Source organism: Abramis brama (assembly GCF_963993115.1).
Source record: "Abramis brama genome assembly, chromosome: 8".
NCBI classification, from domain to species: domain Eukaryota; kingdom Metazoa; phylum Chordata; class Actinopteri; order Cypriniformes; family Leuciscidae; genus Abramis; species Abramis brama.
This window is the reverse complement of record NC_139970.1, coordinates 34,619,177-34,640,459: the sequence shown is the minus strand read 5'-3', so window position 1 is coordinate 34,640,459 and position 21,283 is coordinate 34,619,177. Positions and strand designations below refer to the sequence as shown.

The following is a 21,283-nucleotide window of genomic DNA, read 5'->3' as shown; positions in this document are numbered from 1 at the left end:
GACGTGGCTGGAGGAAAAGCATTATGGGTCACTAAAGTGAACATCAGCAAACCAGTTAGTGAAATCATTTTTTGGGGGGAAATTGGATGTGACACTAAGATTTTATAAAGTTATATTTTGACATAAACTGAAAAAACTATAAAAATGACAAAACTCCCTCTAAGATTTTAAAATTCATGTGAATTTTAGTAGTTTATTTTTACATTTCAGTATTGTTTTAGCATTATCAAATTAAACCTGGTATCATTTGATAAAGCACATGGACTCAAAAACTTTTTTTTCTGTATGTTCCTCTGGATAAGAAGATATTTTTTAAAATTATATAAATTATATAAATTACTAAATGTGCTAAATTAAGGTGGGATTTATATGAAGGTATTTTTGGTGCAAAACTACTGAACACATGTGAGAGCGGAATTTGTAGCTGTAGACACAGATTTATGATTTACACCGTGTCCTAACCAGCCGCGACGGCGACACCGGACGATTCTATTTAAGAAACGGTTTCTATTTTTCTGCGATGTCGCGCTGGAACAATTAACACAACGTGTGGTAATGATAATCTCAGGTAGCCTACTGTTATGTGCTTTATTTAATGTTAAAAGCGTGTAATGTGACTTTGAAATTTGTAATCATTTAGTGCTCCAGTTTTGTAACGTTAGCTGTAAAAGCAACAATGGATAATTCACCTCAGATCTTAAACAAATGGAAACAAGAACGTTAAAACTGTGAACAAACAAGTGTAGCCTATTATTTTACATAGATTGTTTTAGTAACTCAGTAGCCTATGTATTTGAATAGCCTAATGTTTAAATGGTGTATTATTTGGGAATTTGATTATGTAGCCTTATCCATTTTCTTGCGATTGCCATCTTGAGATTGTAACGTTAGTAGGATGTTGCGGTCTGATGCGACCCGCACTGATGCGACTCCGCAGCAGACTTCTTCCCGACAGTCAAAGCGACGTTACGTGATGAAAGTGCGGACACAGAGGAAGAGAGTGGGGGTTCAATCTTGAACTGGATGGCAGCTGCTAGAATGGCCACTGACAGGTCACGTGACATGCCAGTGGCGGCTCCTGCCAGCCAGTTCAAGATTGAACCCCTACTGGGAGTAAGACCGCGACTCCGCGAGTGCTTATTTTGATTGATTTATACGCATCTCGCAGTCGCGTCGTGTCTAGTGTGGACAGACAAATTATTTGTCGCTGGAATCTTATCACATCGCGTCTGGTTAGGACACGGAGATGCACTTCTATAATATATTCTATAATCTTTTGACTTTTATTTTTACTCTCCCAACTCTTTTGGTGTTGCAGCCATCAAAATCAAAATGTGTTTATATTTACATTGGAAATCTTTTCTTTGAACAAATCAGATTCTTGATTTTATTGCATTTTACTAAATGTCCCAAATTTTCTGGAAATGGGGTTGTAAATCAATTTCATTCAGTGACAAAAAATAGATGAACAAACACGAAACTGTTTTGACGGAATAAATCACATCACAAACGTTGTTGTTGGATGACACGTCAAAAACTAGAGCAGAGACGGTCGATTAATGTGTCAAATGTGATTTAGTGATGGTCAAGTGGAAAAGGTGGAGGGAAATCTTATCCTATAATGTTTCACGTTCAATGTTGTGTGACTTCTGCATACAAATCATACACATATCATTTTGCAGCCCCAGTTTTGAATTTAAAGATAACATCTTAAAATTCTTTAAGATCATAAACCACAAAATCAGACTTGCTTTTTGTAGTTCTGTCAGTGTTGAAATAGTAATAACATGATCTTTGGTGTGAGTCGTTCAAATTCATCCATCACAGGCTCTTCTGAATTCCATGTCTTTGCAAGGATGAAACGGAGAGGTCTTCAGGCTAAAGCGACCTCCTGGAAACATCCACTTCACACAGCCATGCATTAAAGATTGATGTTCTACACGGACAGCTTGACAAATAGCTGGCATTCGTAAAGCTATGCATTTAGTACAGGACTGTCAGGGTGACAAGTGAAGATGTTGTCATTCATACTGACAGGATGTGGAGTGGGCTGACTGTGCCGTGGATGTACCTCTGAAAATACTGCAGCAACATATGGAGGAGTAAAAGATCAAGCTCAGTGGGTTGGGTAGAGCCGACATAGACACCACTCTAGGAAAAGCTACCTCTCGTCAAATGCTCATTCATCCCTATAAAGCACCCCTATAATGACTGATCCAGTATAGGTCTGTGTAATATCATTTTTATGGATTAAAAACAACAGCAGAATTATTATGCATTTCAATGGATGCTAAACTCAGCCTCTGTCTTTTTCATAAAACCCAATTACAGCTGAAAAGTGTCTTTTCTTATTCTGCTGCTGCTGCAAAAACATATGCTTTTTTTTTTTTAACTTTAACTGCCACATTTCTGAGAATGAGCTTGCATTGATTTCTTGGCAAGTGGTGCACATTATTTTGATTATTGCTTTCAGAGCGAGGGTGGAGGAAATCTTTATTCCTCCAGTAAAGATCATTAAATTTAATTCAATTTTGTATAGGGCTTTTCACAATACATATCATTTCAAAGCAGCTTTACAGAAATATACATTTAAATTTAGAGTAATCTGTTATCAGAGGTGACTGTGTCAAAGTAATGTCCATAGCCTATGTCAAAAATGTACAGTTCTAATATAATACAAATCATGCCGTTATCCTGTATTAATTTAGGCAGGGCAATGATCTCATTAAAGCAATTAGGGCAAGTTTTGATTATTATGATTAAAATATATGGAAAATTTGGCAGTGGTGCATGTTGATTCAGAGCTGGTGTTGGCGTCATCTCTAGTCTACACATAAGGGGCTGTATTTATGCCATTGACTTCTTCAGATCTGTTGATGTGTATTATTGAATATTTCCACGGGCTATTCATTTTCACGCCACAAGCTGAAAGGACTGTGTTGAACTAACTGATCATTTCAGCAGGTGAAACAATGCTCTACAACAGGGCAACGTAACTGGAGAGACAATTTGCACTGTAGTCAAGTATTGACAAAATAATATATCAGGCTTTAGATTCACAGTCTCAAAAATTGAATTATGGGTATAAAAGAATGTACATATAGTATTGATTAACAGCAAATGGACTCCTATCATTCCATTTGCCTTTCACACATACTGTGTCTGTATATTAATGATAGGGAAATTTCATAATCGGTGCATTATTATCGGCTCATTTGTATTTTAGTCAAACGTGGGTCTTGAAAGGTTTCTTCCCTGCCTGAGAATAGGAAAACATCTCAATAGCAGACAATTTTATGCCAGTATTTAGGGGTGGGCAATATGACCAAAATCTTATTTCACGATATCAGGATATAGTTATTTTTACTATAAGGTTTTACAATATTGACATTTTTGGTACAATTAAAATTTCATAATTCTGGTCAATATCACAAAAAAAATCATACTAGCTTAACTACAAAAAAAAATTAAACAGTCTGTGATTAAATAAGAACAAAGAAACTAATTACAAGTAATAGGAAAATAAACACATATACCTACCTTTTCCGTTTTGTCTGACTTGTCGATTTGTTATTTTGTTTTCTAACTTGTTAATTTGTTTTTAGTCTTTCCATTGCGTTTATAAATTTGTTTTGCACTTCTCGGCCACCGTAACAATAGAACAAAGACTCAAATGAAAAACTTCGAACCCCCGAAATAAGAATTACTACATAATGGTCACTAGGTAAATTAAATATACATTTATTTTCATTAAAGTTACAAAAGTGATTCAGTCAAGAACAGTGAGATTTTCTCTCTTTTGTAGTTTGATTAACATTAAAGACAGTAAGGAACAGGTTTATTAGGCTGCTGTCACTTTAAGAGCTAATGCACGGATCCAATATACTGTTACACATGCATTTTCTTTCTCAACTGTTTATGCTCACTTAAGACATAAATGACTGTTTACGAGGATACTTGATACTTTGTGCGTGCGTCTCAGACCGACAGTGCTCAGAAACAGTCTCTCAGAAAGCACGCGCATATGGTGAAATGAGTTATTTTTTGCTGCTTATTGCACTTCAATGGTTTAAAATCACTTGTTTTTTAATCGCGATGCTTAAAAACGCATTCAAATGATAAGCTATGGTGATGGAGCAGCACAGCAAAATTTGTACCGGTATCACCCACGGCCCACCCCTTATGTAGTTGCTATATGCTAGTATTTGATGGATACAAAGTTTTTGGCCTGCATTCAATCTGCACCGGCAAACAATTTCCTGGAGATAAAGAGGTGGTTGACAGTCTGTCTGGATTATGACAGCTCACTATATCCTGGATGTTTAAGGTCAGTGAGAATGGATACACTTTATTAACTTCTAGCATCACCCAATTATACAGAGGAACATACAGTATGTACACTGTATTACACACAGGTATTTATCTTCCATTTCTTTGCTTTCATTTATGCTGGCATTTTCTTGTCCTGTTTTTACCCCTGGTTCTGACTGGTGCATCCAGGCAAAATAATTGCCTGCACCCTCAATAGCTTCCTCCATGTAATTCTGATGGAACCATCCCTCTCTCCAAACCATTAAACAGTCACATATCGCACTTGACAACACATGCTTTTCACCAGCAGGTGTTTCTCCACGGGCAGCAGTTTAAATGTCCAAAAGTGACTCATCCCTTGAGTTTCCAATCTGGCAAACCTCTTACAAGGGCTCCTGTGGGGTTTGATGGCAAAGGCCTCGGATCGTTTGAGATCATGACATAATTAGTCCAGGAAAACTTTCGTAAACAGAAACACCTGACAGAAAAGTTTGATATGAAATTACTCAGAAACCGCACAGTAGTGCTAGTTTTCTCAGTTTCATCAGGTAGTTTATTTGTACTCTGTTGTAGCAACCATGACAGCATGGGTGCTAATTGACAGCAGGGGAAGAATCATTTTCTCCTTTTCAAAAGTAATGACACATCTTCCCATATTTACCATGACCGTGTCTACAAAAAGAACAACAAAAAAAAGAACAGCGCCAAAAATAGCAGTTTTTGGTCAGACGTCTCACTCTGTTGGCTTCATTAACCTGACAAAATGGCTAATTTCATATAGCAGGATAAAAGTTGATATCTAATAAGCATGTGTGCATGTAATTTCACACCATTTACAGGGAAGTAAAATAGTTGAATGCCAGGGAAAAGTTTATTTAAAGTATGTCACCTTATTGCAGACAATAGTTTCCAAATAGAAAACAAATGATCTGTCAGCCAGGCAGACAAAGTCAGCAAACTAACCCACATTCGTCCTTTGGTTTTGTACAAAAAACTATTTTTTTTGCGCTTGTCTGTACAAAACTCACAGGTATGATACCAAAGTGATGCAATGTGGCTACTAATATTTTCTGGGTATTATTTTTAGCACAATGTTGTCAAAAAGAGCCTGCCCAGGTCTCTATTATAAAATATTATAAGATCTTTATTTTAAAGTATTATAGTATGCCTTTTGTCTTTTTTCACCATCATCCCCTGGGTAAGAAGTAATAGTGAAGCTCTATTACAACCCTGCTTGCATTTCATGGCTATGTTTATAACCAAATAAGAAATATTAACACAATATTATATGAATAATTTGGACAATGATTCTTGGAAACGAATGCCTTTTATTTTGCATTGTGTTCATCAATGCAGCAAAACTGTACATATGGCTGGGCACAAAAAAATAAAGGCGACAGTGACTTCTTGGCATCGTGGTTGCTCCCACATTTCACAGACCTTTGGGATAAGACAAAGCACATCTTTCTATAACAGAATAACTCAAAGGAACCAGATGAAAGTCCCTGACCATCCAAATATTGATGAAAATGTCAACGCACAAACGAACCATGTCTCGACAACAATGTCACGTAATGAGACAAACCTGTGCAAGCACTCATTCATTACATCTGTCATTTTGGACCATTATTGAACATCTCTACCCTTCCCCTCATTTGGACCCTTTTACCATCAGCTACATGATACAAATCCAGCATGTGATCTTTATTCTTCACTCTTATAGACAGTATTTGAACTTGAAGCCATTATCTCGCATATAACTGACATCTATGCATCAGCGTTCCTTGGCTCATGTTTTATTCAATGCTTCTTGCCGCAAATTTGGCAAGGAAATGTAAACTGAAATCCTGTTCAATGATTTTTTTGTGTGTGTTCCATCTCCCAAAGACACATGTAAACAATTCATAATTCGGCGACATGAATAGAGAACACTCAACTGGATTGCAAATTACGATGAGCGCTAGTGCTCTTCAATTGTGTTTCGCTATCCCTGAGAACCTTATTTATAATGAAACAAACCAACCTTCTGAATTATGCAACAAAAGTTCAGCTGCAAGACCATTAAATATGTATACTGCCTAGAGCAGGGAGTTTTCCACACACACAATAGTGTAGTCGCCACAGAGATATTGGGAAGGGTTGTGGTATCACTAAGAGTGCCAACATCTGGCAGAGAGCAAGTAAAACGGATCCTCCGGCACTACACTGTTTAAACCAGCGAGACATGTTAAATGAGCATCACTCAACATGCCTTAAAGCAAATCTCCCTCCCGAAGAAATGAAGACGTTATGATCTTCGGATCCAATCATCCACTTTTGCATCCATGCTTGGAAGAGGAAATGTCCATGTGTATTAGAGATCAAGAGTAGCATTGTAAATCAGAAGAGGGGTGGGTCATAGACTACATAACCAGTCTAGACATTCAAACCAGACAAGACTTTTAAAATAATCAGAACAATAACTTACGGTGGAACGTGAAGGGCCAAGAATTGCAAGGATTCCAGAATTAATTTGGGAAATAAAGTATTTCTATCCATTTTTTTTTTTTTTTTTTTGCATTTCCGGTTTTGTTACATCATTTTATTCTGTCACAGCTGACAATAAAACAAGGGGAAAAAATATTTTGAATACATGTCCTTGTATTAGATCTTGTATTTTGGCGCAAGTACTGTATTTCTCGAAAATAGTAAAATATTTGGACGACAGTTATTCAAACATTTAAGGCCACAAAGTTCAGCTACAACATCTTTCTCCATCTTTTTTTGATGATGTCATACGGCATTTTTTTCCTTTTTCCTTTTTTACAAAAATATTTGCAATACGATTGTACACATTATTCCTCCAAGCTGGAATGGGAGTGATGGCAAAGTATCCTGGAGAAAACTGGTTTTCCCCAATAAACACCAGCCACCCATCACACGTACGGGACCCTGGCGAGTGAGGGCCCAGTGTTGCATAGATTTCAGGTGTGGATTTCAGTAACGTAAGTCACAGTATTTGGAAACAATTTCACAAAATGTCGGAGGACATAAAAAAACAAAACAAAGCAAAAATATCTGAAGTGGTCTGATGGTCATACATTGGTATTATAAACATAAGGGCACAGCTGTATAAAAAAATAGCCTTTTAAGCTGAGGTTTCAAGTCTGTGGCATCAGTGCTGGGATGTCCCTGCCCAAGTCACAGTGCAATGATAGGCTCCTCCCATCTACAGGAACCACGCCCACACTATTAGAGCTCCTCCTTCCGCTTGCCCACTTTCTCTTGGTCCCGGCCCCTGAGACTTCTCATGAAACCAGTAAAGCCAGCTTCCTGTATGATGTAGACAGTATACAGTGAGAAATGAAAAACAGTTTATCTCATAATGTGAAAATAATCAAAAAAATAAAAATATTATATTATATAATAAAATATATATTTTTTATTATATAACAAAAAATATTTGGACGCTTGAATTCAAATTCATGACATTTATATCAAATAAAGACAACTGAGACAAAATAAACCATGTGGCATTTGGAAACAAATTATGCTAGATCTTTTCTGTGTCTGCTGGGATTTTTAGTGCATGTATGAAGTCAGTTCTTTTCAAATTCACGCAGGTAATAAAAAAAAAATAAAAAAAACACAGGTGAACTGTAGTTCATCACATTAACTGTGGACATGTTTCACGGAAGGTGACGCCGCACTAGAAACGCGTATGAAATTACTTCAGACTCAGGATATGATACAACAGGATGATGTCAGGCTGTGGTTCTAAATCTTTTTGACTAAAAGAAAAGTTTTTTTTTTAAATCATTTTAAATTATTTTTATATTTTTATATATTAACAATAATTTAAACAAAGTCATCCTGTGGTCCCCTTGGAAGTTTTTTGAGGCCTTTTACACCATGTCTACACACGCCACAACAGAAGCTGTCTACACTGGATGCGACAATCCATTGGTCCTTCCTATGAGAAGAATAATGAGTGCTTGGAGTACATCATAAATAGAACGAGGCATCAGTTTTCGGTCGGGGATTTGTCGTGTTGCGTCATGCCACATCCAGTGTAGACAGCATCACTGTTTATAATGGGTTCTATTGTCTTTTGTCGCATCACTGGCATTCAGTGAAGACACGGTGTTAGTGGGCCCTGGGGCTCCCATTCCATTCAATAAAACAATAAAAAATAACAAAACATAAACAATAATTAACATGTTTAAATAAATACACATATTTTAACACAATACATATGGTTGGAACTAGATGGAGCACAAATCTAATTGTACCAGAAGTTTGACAATCAGAAGGATCTCAATCATGATCCAATCTCCAATCATTATAATTTCAAACCCATTAAATATTTTGCTTGAAAAGTTTGCTAGTGCTTTCTCTACAATAATGCAACTTATTTTGATATTTTGTCAAATGCGATAAATGTTTTTTAAGTGTGCCACTGTATTATATTCAAATCACTCACATGAAAGATCACTTACCCCTCTTTCCCCATTGTATTTCTCACTGAACTTGCCATAGTTGTAATAGTTGAATGTTGGGTAGCCCTCAACTCCTTCCTGTTTGCACAACTCATGGTTTTGTCCCTTTGTGCAGTCCACCGCAGCATATGCAATCTGAAAGAAATTAAAGCATGATTATTTTTAAATGAATGTTTTGTCATAGACTAACTACCTTTATTTCCCTACGTATGTTGCATCAGATCCAGTAGTATTACTATGGTAATATATGTAACAAAGCTGTGGTAGAATCGATCAGGACTTTTTGGACACATAAGAGTACACTTTTTTTAAAGTTAAAAAGTCATGAGTTTGTGAGTTGTGCTGAATGTAGCATGTGGGGAGGAATTATGCTGCCTGATCATGGTTTCAATGAGTGCGTTTACATGTACTGTACCCTCATAATGCCATTATAATGGGATTTTGGCAATATTGCGATTAAACTTTACCTCATGTTAACGCAATACTCCACTCAAACTAATGCGATTTAAGCTCAATCATAGTAACCATACTCGCATTGAACTATCTCACATTTAAAACTATCTGGCGTACGCTGAACTTAATTGCAATAAACAAGCATGTAAACACCTTAATCGCATTATTACCGCTATGACCAATGTGCATGTGTACTTACCACAAGTTCATAAATGTTTTTGAATGAATAATAAAACGTTATTCTGAATTTTTTCCTTCACTCTGAATCACTAAACTCTAGTCAGCACAACTCGCTGCACAGTCTCTGCTCCGTATTTTCATCCAGAGGCAGTGTCAAGAAAGCGATGCAGCGTAGGCAAACCCAGTTAATTACAGCAGCATTGCGATGTTCGTTACGGCACTGAATAACCTTTCAATACATCAAATGTGTTTTGCATTTGATGTAAAGTAGATTAAAACAGTGGCCAGTTATATGCCTACTGTATAGGAGTTCATCATTTGTATAATGGTGGTAAAAATAACCACACTAATTAGCGAATAATCAAAGTTATGAAAATTGCATGTAAACGGGAGTGAAGAGGTTTGCTTGTGTCAAGTAAATGTAACCGGTCCAAGTCAACCTGCTTCGGGTTTGAATCAGGGTCTCTGGAGTGGGAGGCGGGCACGCTAACAAGGATGCTAAAGACCGCAGCCGCTAGCGTCAGTCGCTAGCGCACCTCTTGAGGGGAGTGAGGTTTACATTAGGGCTGCACGATTTGGGGAAAATTTCATATTGCGATAATAAAGGTCAATATTGCGATTGCGATATGCGATATAATAAACAAATGGTTTCATGATTCAACTTGCTTGGTTCTCAAGGAAAATAAATGCACACACAGATTAGTGATAATCTGCCTAAAGAAAAAAGTTCTTTAGTCAAGAGCAGTGAGTGGCTACTGTGTACTGTCCCTTTAAGACCTGGATCTCACACGCGCCTCACAAGTCATCACAACTCTTCACGTTCATCATAAGACTACTCTTATGTTATGAAGATACTCGACAAAAAGACATTTTGAAACAATTTTGTGTGTTATTGTTCGTTCAAGCTCGAAAGAGAACTGTATTCTGGCATGCTGTTTTGTGCGCACGCACGATATTAGCGCGAGTCTTATTAGTGTGTGTCACAGTCAGGACATTCACAGGCAGCGCGTTCATTTTGGCATACACGTGTGTTCGTTCTACGCTAAAGAGAACTTGATACATGGCGCGCTGTCTGTGCGATACTGGCGCGCGTCTATCTGTGGCTCGTGCGTGTGTGTATGTGTGTGTGTCAGGAGGACATTCACTGACAGTGTGTTCTTTTTTTGTCTTATAATGCATGAATGGTTTAAAAGCATTTGCATGAATAGCCGGATCATGTAACACTAGCCAAAGGATGCCAAAAATTAACAGATGCTGCGTTAATTGAGCTAATTTGTTTATTTAATATAAAATCGCAGCATTTTGCGTCATATAATCGCGTAGGCTTGACATCGCGATTGCGATACGATTAATCGTGCAGCACTAGTTTACATGCACAGATCTTACTGGCCTACGTCTGTTACACACATCCCCCTAAACCTCACTCCCAACCGGGTCACGGCACCAAATGTAAACGGTCCAACTCGTCCGCTCTGAGCAGGATTTGAACCAGGGTCTCGGCGTGCTAACAAGGACACTAAAGACTGCAGCAGATAGCATCAGTCGCTAGCCTGCCTCTTGAGGGGAGTGAGGTTTACACGCACAGCTCTTACTGGCCTACGTATGTTACATAAACATCTTACTGCAATTAAGTCCTTACTCTGATTATTGGAAATAATCACATTTTTGGTGCACATGTAAACACAGTCATTGCTAACACTCCTCAGCGCTATGCAGACCCATTGTGCCAAACTCAGGGGAAGATTTACTTTCCCTAGAGAAAGCTGTATATTTGAAACACGTTTTTATTCAAACAACCCAACTACATTGATAACCACTGTGTAATGTGTGGACTGAATTGAACAATGCTTGGAGTTTTTATTGGGCTAATTTACAGCGATGTAAAACACTGCTCAATAATCCATAAGGCCTCATGGCAGCACGTTTGAATCTTCTTGATGACCACTTGCTTTTATATAAACCACCTTCTTTTATGGCAAAAACAATAAAGGAGGAATGACAGCAACATAAAAAAACTGAAGCTGGTAGTCAAAAGCACCTAAAATCAAACTTCTTTACCCTTTAGAGTTTTAATGTGTAAAAACGTAACTGTGAAATCTAACAGCACAGCTGCTTTGGCACTGACTGAACTGTTTTGCTCGCTGCACCCCTACTTCCTGAATTTAGCCTGCCGTTTTTTTTCTCTAGGGTAATGAAAAATGAGTAATACACTCCTGTCGAGAAAAGGCCATTCAAAGATGAAAAAATAATATAGTAAACACCCCAATATTAAAACAAGAGTAGAGATTAATGCTCAGGATATCAGAGGATGGCAGTTAGTGAAACAAACAAGTGAACCATAAATGTCTCTTGGCGAGCGGCATATTTCCATCATTTTTTCTCTGCTAAATAAAGGTGCTGTCAAGGTGTATTTTAGCCCTGTCAACTGGTATTGATTGCATTTTATCACTCAAAAGGTGAAAACAAAAAGCCCTATTTGCATAACTCAATATTTATCTTCAGTATTTATCTTCTTCGTGTTTGACGCTATACGATCGCATCAGTTCAGCCGTCTCCTAATAAATTTTCCTCTAAATGCCATGAGGTATTCTTAGAGTCCCCCGTGGTGAAAATCAAATTTTTAAATGTTGTTTATAGGTCTATGTGGTTTTTAATATGCTTTAAGACAAACCATGTGCAAATTCATAAGTCAACACCATTGCTGAGTATTTTCTCCTTAAAACTGCAGTGAAATAAAAGACAGTCTCAAAAACACGGTTTGAAATCTCTGGCGTTTCTTACATTACAAACTACCTTGTAACCAATCACGAGTCTCAAGAGAAGGTTATTCCAGTATATTTTTCTGTTGATATGAAAAATCGGGTACATTTAATATAGCGGGTGCATTATGCATATGATGTTATGATGAACTATAAGCCTTTCTCCACTGACGTTCTAAGGATACTGATTTTCAGAAGGCAGCGGCCTGATGGCGAAAGGGAACATGGCTTTTGTAACATTAGCAACACATTATTAGCTGTTTGATAACGTAGTAAAGCAAAAGGCTAATCATATTAATTACCATTATGAGTCCGACGTTGTAAAGAGCGATACCATTGTGCAGCTTTTAATTCAGTAAAGTTGATTTAGTGGATCTCTGAGCTGGTGTGATTGAGTGGAAGTGGGGCTAAATTTCATATTCATGGATCCGCTTATAATAAATGAAGCAAGGGTGTAGAGTTCACACACAGGAGAAAAACAGTTTAAATTTGATCATTTTGGTGATCAAAAATGAGTTTTAAGGGATACAAATATTGACTACAGGGGGACTTTAAGACAAAAACAATTCCCATGAAAAAGAGATGCTAAGGATCTTGCTACACCAATCAAACATGATCCTCCCAGATTACAGGGTTTCATTGGAGGTTGACATGAATGTGCTTGTGATTAGTCGGTCTTTACATTGACAGGAGAAAACCGAGAGGAAAGGGATTGTACATTTGGTTGCCGGCCAATTCTGATATTGATCCTCATGTGTTGGTGGAATACCCTCCTGGCACTTGACTGATCTTGCTATAACCTCACCAATAAGCAGATGTAAGCAACATAAGATTCGTGGCCTGTGAGGAAACTTTCGTGCTTACAGAGGGTGGTTTATGAGATGGATGAGGTTAAAGAAGTCATTCACAAAGGCACCGAGATCCTTCTCAGACAGTAATTATCAACCTCACAGAAAAAGAGCTCAGGTCATTGTGCAAAGGAAATGAAACAGCCAGTGAGCTCATGAATATTACAAAAGAAACTGAAATAAGTCATTTGTTTTGCATTTGGTGGTATTAAGTTAAAACAGGTCAACAAAAGAACATCTGAACCAAGACTAGGATTTACACCATTAGCCTTTTTTCCACAGTTGTTGTATTTAATTGGACAGCATCTGTTTAGCTTTTACTACACACAAAAAATGTTTAATAGTCAGACAGGAAACAAAGTGCAAAGGCTTCACATTAAAAATTGGAGGCCCTGTGCTGCTAGAAGGCCATTCAAGATGTTTACTAATGTACTGAATATAAAGGAAATAAGCACTAATGAGAGAGGATGAACAACAAACCATTCAACATACAATCTAAACAAACCTTCTTGTTTAAGTGTCAGGCTCACATTCATTTGCAAATTCATCTGTTCTTTTGCCGAACTGCTCTACAAATTCCTTTAAAGCAAAAAATAATAAAAATAGATTGTAATGCCAGGAAAACAATCTGATTGTTTGGAATATTCAACTCAGTTGTTAGTAGTCTGAAAAGCAAACCCAATCCAAACTACATCCATATGTGGTCTGAATGAAATTCAATTAAAATCAGATTTTTGAGCTACCCTAATCCATACGCTCTGGACCTGCCCTGCCCTGCCCTTACTACTGTTGCACAGATTTTATATGAATGAAGGCAAGACCTCATCCAGATTTAATTCACATAAAAGACAATTACATTCTTCCTAAGTCAACCCAACACAATATTTACTAAAATATGGCAGCCCTTTCTTCATATCAAAATTCAATTTCAATTTCGGTCTCTGTATACATCTTAAAAAAAACTTTATTTTTGGAAATGCATTTCAGCATGGGAGGTGAGATCAGAAATGTTTTTTCCTCATGTGTAACTCATTTTCACTCAACCTTTCGCCATATAGTGAAGGATAGCATTCACTATGTAGTGAATAATGGATGAGTGAATGAGTGAGCAGTTTCATATACAGGATTTGAACTAAGGAATAACTGACGACAGGCCATTGAAATATAGAAAAATGATGCATATCCAATGTGGTAATGCGGCCACAATGTGAAGCGTCAAGTGCATTCATTTTTTAATAATTCAACGGCCTGGAGTCAATTATTCCGTTTATACCATGGATACCACACCTCAAGATATTGGGTCTCATTCACTAATAATCGCTTGGATTATTTCGTATTTGTACACACAGGAGATCTATTCATGAAAAATCTCCACCTAATTCACAACACATTCGTACGTACATGAATTTGTTCTTAGTTTCATTCTAATGCTAGTGAATTTGGAGTATTGTAACTTAATGGCCGTGTGCCTAAGGTTAGTCATTTACATAAAACACGCCCAAACCATCTCCATATAAGGGCTTTCTGCACAACCTTTCCTGTACAGACTTTTGTCCCTCTCGTCAAACATATGCCGCTCTCTACAGACGCGCTCTCGCCAGATCCTCAACCAACGCCAAGCGTGTTATTCTCAAAACCAGCTCAAACACAATAAACCTTTTATACAGAACCAGATTACAGACCTCTCATTAGCCAGCTGTATTTCTGCGTTATTCAGAGAAACAGCAAAATCTATAACACAGCTTTTTATAATCTTTTACTGTATATGATGAAAAATATTTAAGATGAAATTAAATTGTATTATTTATAAATTGTATTATATAATTTATATAAAAATAATATAATATAAAAATTAAATAATATAATATATTATATATATATATATATATATATATATATATATATATATATATATATATATATATGATGAAATACAACTTCTTAACACGATTATAAGGCCGCACAGAGAAAGTTCCTTTTGCGTAAATGTGGTTTCAGTTGTTTCTATATTTTTTCGCAATTTTAGAATAAATTTTACTGTGAAAGTTTTTGGTTAATCATGATTTTTTTAAAAGGTGCACTGTGTAATTTTAAGCAGCATCTAGTGGTGAGGTTGCGAATTGCAACCAACAGAAGTCATGGTGGCGGACAGGAAGAGATGTCGTCGTCTGAGACAGCAGAGAGTAGCCAGTTAGGCAATGAGGTTTCTTTACAAAGATTAATTAAGAAATTAGGTTTACTTAATTATTCAGAAAAACTATATGTTATTGTGAACATTATTGTTACTTATTCATCATTGTGCCAGTGTTTTATTTGCTGACTTTAGCTAGCTTCTTTGCATGAAGAACAACATAGTGATGAAACATGGTTGTCCATTTAGGGCTACTGTAGAAACATGGTGGTGTATAATGGCTTCAATGTAAGGGGACCCGCGGTGTATGTAGAGAGAAATGGCTCGTTCTAAGGAAATAAAAACATAACGGTTCATTATGTAAGGTCTTTATACACCACTGAAAACATAGTTATGTATATGAAATTGAATTTCTGTCAACAGATCCTCCCAAATATTACACAATGCACCTTTAAAATTTAACGCACAAATTTGTGCATACGCATGCTTAGTGACTTAGACCCATTGTTTTATTTCAAGACATTTGTCAGGTTTCCGTCCTTAAATTGTGCTCGAGTGTAGAACCAATTTCTTACGCATCTCATCCCAAGCCTCTGTTGCTAATTCAAAAATGTAATTTTAGAGCTAGTAACAAAAGCTTGATCCACTGATATGCAGACTAATGCAGGTATGAGAGAGAGAGAGAGATTAAGTGTGTGACTTTAATGTTCGTCAGCAGCGTTTTTACTAATAGTGAAGCTGTAAGTTTAATTGCTTCAAGAACAGCTATGTTACTACCGTGAAATGTCATGTCATTTTTTTCATAGTTTGCTAACTATTTAATTGAAAAAGTTGATCACAGGGCAGCACTGACGACTCATTTCTGAGCGCGTGTTTGTTTTCATCTATGTGCAAGTGTGTGTTTGCACAGTGTATGTGTGCAAAGAGAGAAAGAGATCGAGAAAGAAAAAGAAAGTGCTTTCCATAGATAATAAAGGTAATTTAGAAGGAAAAACTATATATTTTTATACTATTGTTTGTTATTGTATTATTTGTTTGCATGGTCAGTGTCTTTGTAGGTTTTGGTTCACTTGTTTAGATGTGTTTTTACTAAAAAATAACAGCATGATTTGAATGTTCGTCAACCAATTAGAATCCAGCATTCAACAGCCCTGTGATAAAATGTGTAAATAATGTAATACTCTGATGCTCATGTGGTCTAATATGCCTCTTGACTGACAGACAAAAGCACAGGTTTATGCATGTGGGAAAATAACCTTGACTGTATTTTAAATGATGTGAAGGGGCTCACTGTTTTGGAAAAACCAGCAGATGGAGCTTCATGAACCAAGCTTTTATTCTTCAGACAAACAATATCTGTTTTTAATAATATCTAGAAGGGCGTCAGCTCAAAATCGGCTCCATTTGAATCTTGGCAAAGTGAATTTCCAACTGCAGTTCAACTGAATAACGATTATGCGCAAACTTAAGAGCTAGAGGGAAATTGAAGAGGATTGACGTTGTGCCTGATGAATTATAGACATTTGCGAACAACAATTCAACATCACTGTCTTATGGCCAATGATAAATGTCTGTAGTTAAAGAAGCCAGGGAAATGTTTTACAGGCCCCTGAAGATTCAAAAGAGAGCCAGCTACTTTCAAAGAAGTTTCGGGAGAAAGAGGAAAGATTTAGAGAATGCTGAAAAGTCAGTGCATAGACATCTAAGATGGAGTGTTACTTGTCTGAAGCGTGGAAAAGTTGAAACGCTTGTCAAAGTGAATGCAATGTTTGAATTTAAAAGTGATGCCAAGCGCACATTACAAGACTGAAGCTTGTCAGCCCTTACCTAGTCCGTGACAAAACGCCACAGATCATAGCCAAAGCCTGAGCACCTCATGCATGTGAGAGGGGAATGGTGAAATAAAGCCAAAAATAATAATAATGGGTTAACACTTTACAATTTTACAGGTTTCATTAGTTTATGCAATAGGTACATATATACACTACTTTTCAAAAGTTTTAGGTCTGTAGGATTCTTTTTAAAGAAATTAATAGTTTATTAGCAGGAAATGATTTTAGGTGCCCTTGAGCAGGGCCGTAGCCAGAGGATTCGGGGCCCCCTGAAAAAATATTGATGTGGGCCCCCACCACCCTCCACCAATATCATTTACTGTACAATAGATGAGCATGGAGGCCCACATATAACAGAAGAAGGTGATGTTGTTGTAAAACCTTTATTTTAAAAGTTAAATTTATATAAAAATTACAACTAATAAAAAGAAATTGTTAAATAATAATAAAACCAATTTTTATAAAGTAACAGCAAAATAATGTTTTTTTTCCCCCATCAGTCTGTTATAATTCATAAATCAAAAAGTAAACATTTATAAATTGACAAGAATGCAGTCAAATTAAAAAAAATAAAGTCATTTATTGTCTTATTTTTTAATAAAGATAATATTATTAAATAAAGCTAAAATGTATTCATTCAAGTGCAGTGTTTATTCGTGTTTTCCTGATGTAATAAATACATCATCAGCCGGCAGGTCAGGTGCATAATGCAATGCGTCGTGACTCATGTCAATTTTTTAACTCTATTTACAATAGTGTAAAAAGACAGGAATTTTGACCACGTAATCATTCGGTCGACTGTGGTGCGCACCGATAATGAAGAGTGACAGTACCCGGCAGGCTGTGGACGGTAGTTTTCTTATTCCCAGCGCAATAACAATGCAACCTGTCTTTAAGAACGTATTGATCGACTGGGATACAACAACTCTCCTGGCCTCCCTCTCATTCTTTTCATAGCGTTTCTGGTACCCTGATTTAGGTTTTCTTTTCCCCGACATTTTGTCAGTCAATCTCCTGCTCTTCCACCAAGTTCATCGTTATCTTCAGGCACTGCCTGATTGGTTCTGTTCACGAGCTGGGATTGGAATTACAATTTTATTGGGTCCATCTGATGTTTGTCACTGACTAAATAATTAATAAATACTTTAGATGATCGGACTAAACCATTTATAGGGAGGTAAGAGAATATTTGGAAAAAATATTTAACCAAATTGCATGTTTTTGTGGTTTTCATTTAAATCTCAGGCATACAACTAATATAAATATTAGAATTATTCATACAACAGGGGCCTATATACTGTAGTATAACTGCTGGATTTTGTGCCCTATAATTGTCACCACCTTTCACCCCACTAGCGACGGCCCTGCCCTTGAGCAAAGCACCTACACACCCAATCAATGGCTGCCCACTGCTCCGGGCGTGTGTGTCCATGGTTTGCTGTGTGTTAGGTTTAGGGGTTGGTTCATGGTTAGTACCTAGTTATTGTAACTACTATAGCAAGTACATAGTATGAGGAACAGGACTTTATTTTACAGTCCTGTTCCTCATACTATGTACTTGTTACAGTAAAATAAAGTGCTACCACTTTTAATGTCCAAAAACAATTCCCCCACAATACCACAGGCACCAACCCCTTTAAACACGCAAGGGTAGAAGAAGCTAAGTCGTATAATGGGTGCTGACAAAAAGTTTAAACTGTCAAGACATGGTTAAAACAGCATAATCTGCTACACACTACAATACAGATATCAACAGAGGAAAAACTACAAGTATAATGAGTGAGGTTTGAAGGTCGACTGCATCAGACAGCAAAGGGACTCTGACATTGAAGTCCTTGAGAATGTTCTGGAGATGAAAAGAGATTAAATTCTGGGATGTGTGAAGGCTGTCTGAATGAGAGAGAGAGAACCTGATTGCGCTTGACAGAACCTGGAAGTCATTTGAAAGCATTTGTTATTTAGAGTGTCTGGAAATCTCCTTAATGGCGCTGAGCCTCACCTTGCGGTCCTCTTTGAACAGCTCGGCCGCTGTGGTGAAATGAGGGACGGCATTCTTGCAGTGTGGACACCCTGGGGAAAACAGAAAGATATAAGTATTCATCGAGCTGTCTCACCTCATAATGCAGAGAACAAACAGCAAGAGGTGATCTATCCCAGCAAATAGAGATGAGTACTAAAGCGAAAGAACAGAAGAAAATGACTGAATTCTTTAAAAATAAAGACATTACTCGCATGACTAACTTAAGCCAAACAAATGCACCTGTGTGTAGCAGGTTAAAATGACTAAATTAATCTTAATAGCATGTCGAAAGTTGCTTTATTATTCTCATAGGCCCAACGGTGGCTTTCCCGAGGCAATGCATGTCCATCAATCTTACTAAAGAACAGGCAAGAGTTTCTACTCTCAAAACTCCTAAACTTTAAATTCCATCATGTCCTTGCAAGGTGGTTTTGAAGCTGACGGTGTTATTATTATGAATTATGCATGGCATTTTGTGCTACATGTTTCAAACAAACAACTTCCATCAATAAACAGCTGCCTAAAGCTAAAAAACGTCTCATTTACTGTGCTAGTTTAGGTTGTCACGCAATCTTGTCTGCACACATTTGTGCTATTTTACGTTTTTAAATGAAAAGTTATTCAAGTTCACTTTGGAAAAATGGTGACTTTTAAAATGGTAGTTAATGGCACGGTCATAATTTGCAGGGCAGCAAACAAAGGTCTATTTGTGTGAGAAACAAGGCATCTAATTTCAGACACACGAGGGTCATTATAAATAATGGAGCATAAAGTTGCGTACCTCCACTTTTGGCTCATGTTGCCATTATATGAGGAGAAGAAAGGCTGGGCTGGCCTCCAGACTCATGCAAGGTCGATGCGAGTCTGACTCAGTGCCCAGATAGATACGCTAATCAAGAACTCAAAGCGTGGGCAGAAGCTGTACTTAAAATAACAGAGCATAATCATTTTTCATCATATGCAAGAAGAAATTTTGGGAGCGTTTCAATCGACTCTAGTTCAGTAGTAAGTGCACTGCCCTGGGAACTATTTCTAGGGCGGTCCAATTGTCAAAATAATTCAAGTGCACTGAATGTTTTACTCCCTAGAAATTATGTGCTGACTTGACATTGACATCTGACATACTGGAAGTGGATTAAGAGAACTAAAGCTCTTGAGTCTGCTTGATACCCTCTGATAAGAACATCTCATTTCAACTATCATGCTCGCTCCGAAGTGTTACCACTGTTATCAGGGTCACCAGGTGATATTTAAATCTTCAGTGTGTACAAATGCAAAGACCTACCCTGTCATTAACTAGAAAGTTGCTTCTATAGCAATCCAGGCTGCCCACTATCGTGTTCATCAAATAGTGCCGTTCACCAGAACAAAACAACACTGATGGAATCATTCAGTAAAGCTCTGCATAGCCTGTTTTAATCGGCGCTACTCACACCATAATTTGTGCTACTAATCAGTTTTGATTAACAGTCTTCAATACCCAATACAAAAGCTACTTTTATTCTTTTTGTTTGTATTACACTTCTAAAAAAAAGCTGTAATTAAAGGATCCAGTGAGACTGAGAGTTCAGTAGATGTAGAGAATGACACAATACAGTCTAATGTTAAATAATTATGCCATTGTTCATTGAATACACACTGCAATTATGTTACACGCCTCAGTTATGATAACAAAAATTACATATTAATTTGAAATTGATGCTGCACAGATTGAAAAAAGTCCAACGACTGACGCAAATTCAGTACAAAAAAAATTGAGTCAGATGTATATACACTCCTGGGCAAAAAAAAAAAAAAAAAAAAAAAAGTCAAAATGGCTAAACACTAAGGGCCGGATTTACTAAACAGGGCAAATTAGCATGAAAATGCAATCCTATAAAAGCATTGATGGGAGTGGAAAGTTCTGCGCGTGATCTACTGACGACACTCAAATTAAAGAGCACAGATCATTTAAATTGATCAAGTAAACAAGTATTGTGTAAAAAGGGTTTTTTATATTCTGACATTATTTTCACGACTGATTTCCCCTTCAATTTTCATTGCCGTAATGCATTTAGATGTATATTATCAAGTATAGAAATTATTATGGCCAAGTACCAATACAAAACAGAATAACCTGCACAAATGCTGAATTCTGAACCACATACTAGCATACTACTTTTACTATTTCTGCCATAGAAAGATACAAGTAGTATTCTAGCATGCAAATTCAGTGACAGTTTCTTGCTTTATGTCATCTTGGAGCAAACTTCACACCACAAACAGCAGAAA

At 37.0% G+C, this 21,283-nt stretch overlaps 1 protein-coding gene across 1 annotated transcript in view; it reads right to left on the bottom strand.

Moving 5' to 3' along the window:
* Positions 1-5,619: 5,619 nt before the first annotated feature.
* pdia5 (protein disulfide isomerase family A, member 5) overlaps positions 5,620-21,283 on the bottom strand; it is a 62,247-nt gene continuing 46,583 nt past the window's right edge. Inside the window, exons 15-17 of the mRNA XM_084123174.1 lie at positions 18,992-19,062; positions 8,790-8,924; positions 5,620-7,623 (exon numbers count right to left, since the gene is read on the bottom strand). Of these exons, the coding sequence (XP_083979300.1) occupies positions 7,543-7,623; positions 8,790-8,924; positions 18,992-19,062 (287 nt within the window). The 3' untranslated portion in view covers positions 5,620-7,542. The remainder of the gene's footprint in view (positions 7,624-8,789; positions 8,925-18,991; positions 19,063-21,283) is intronic.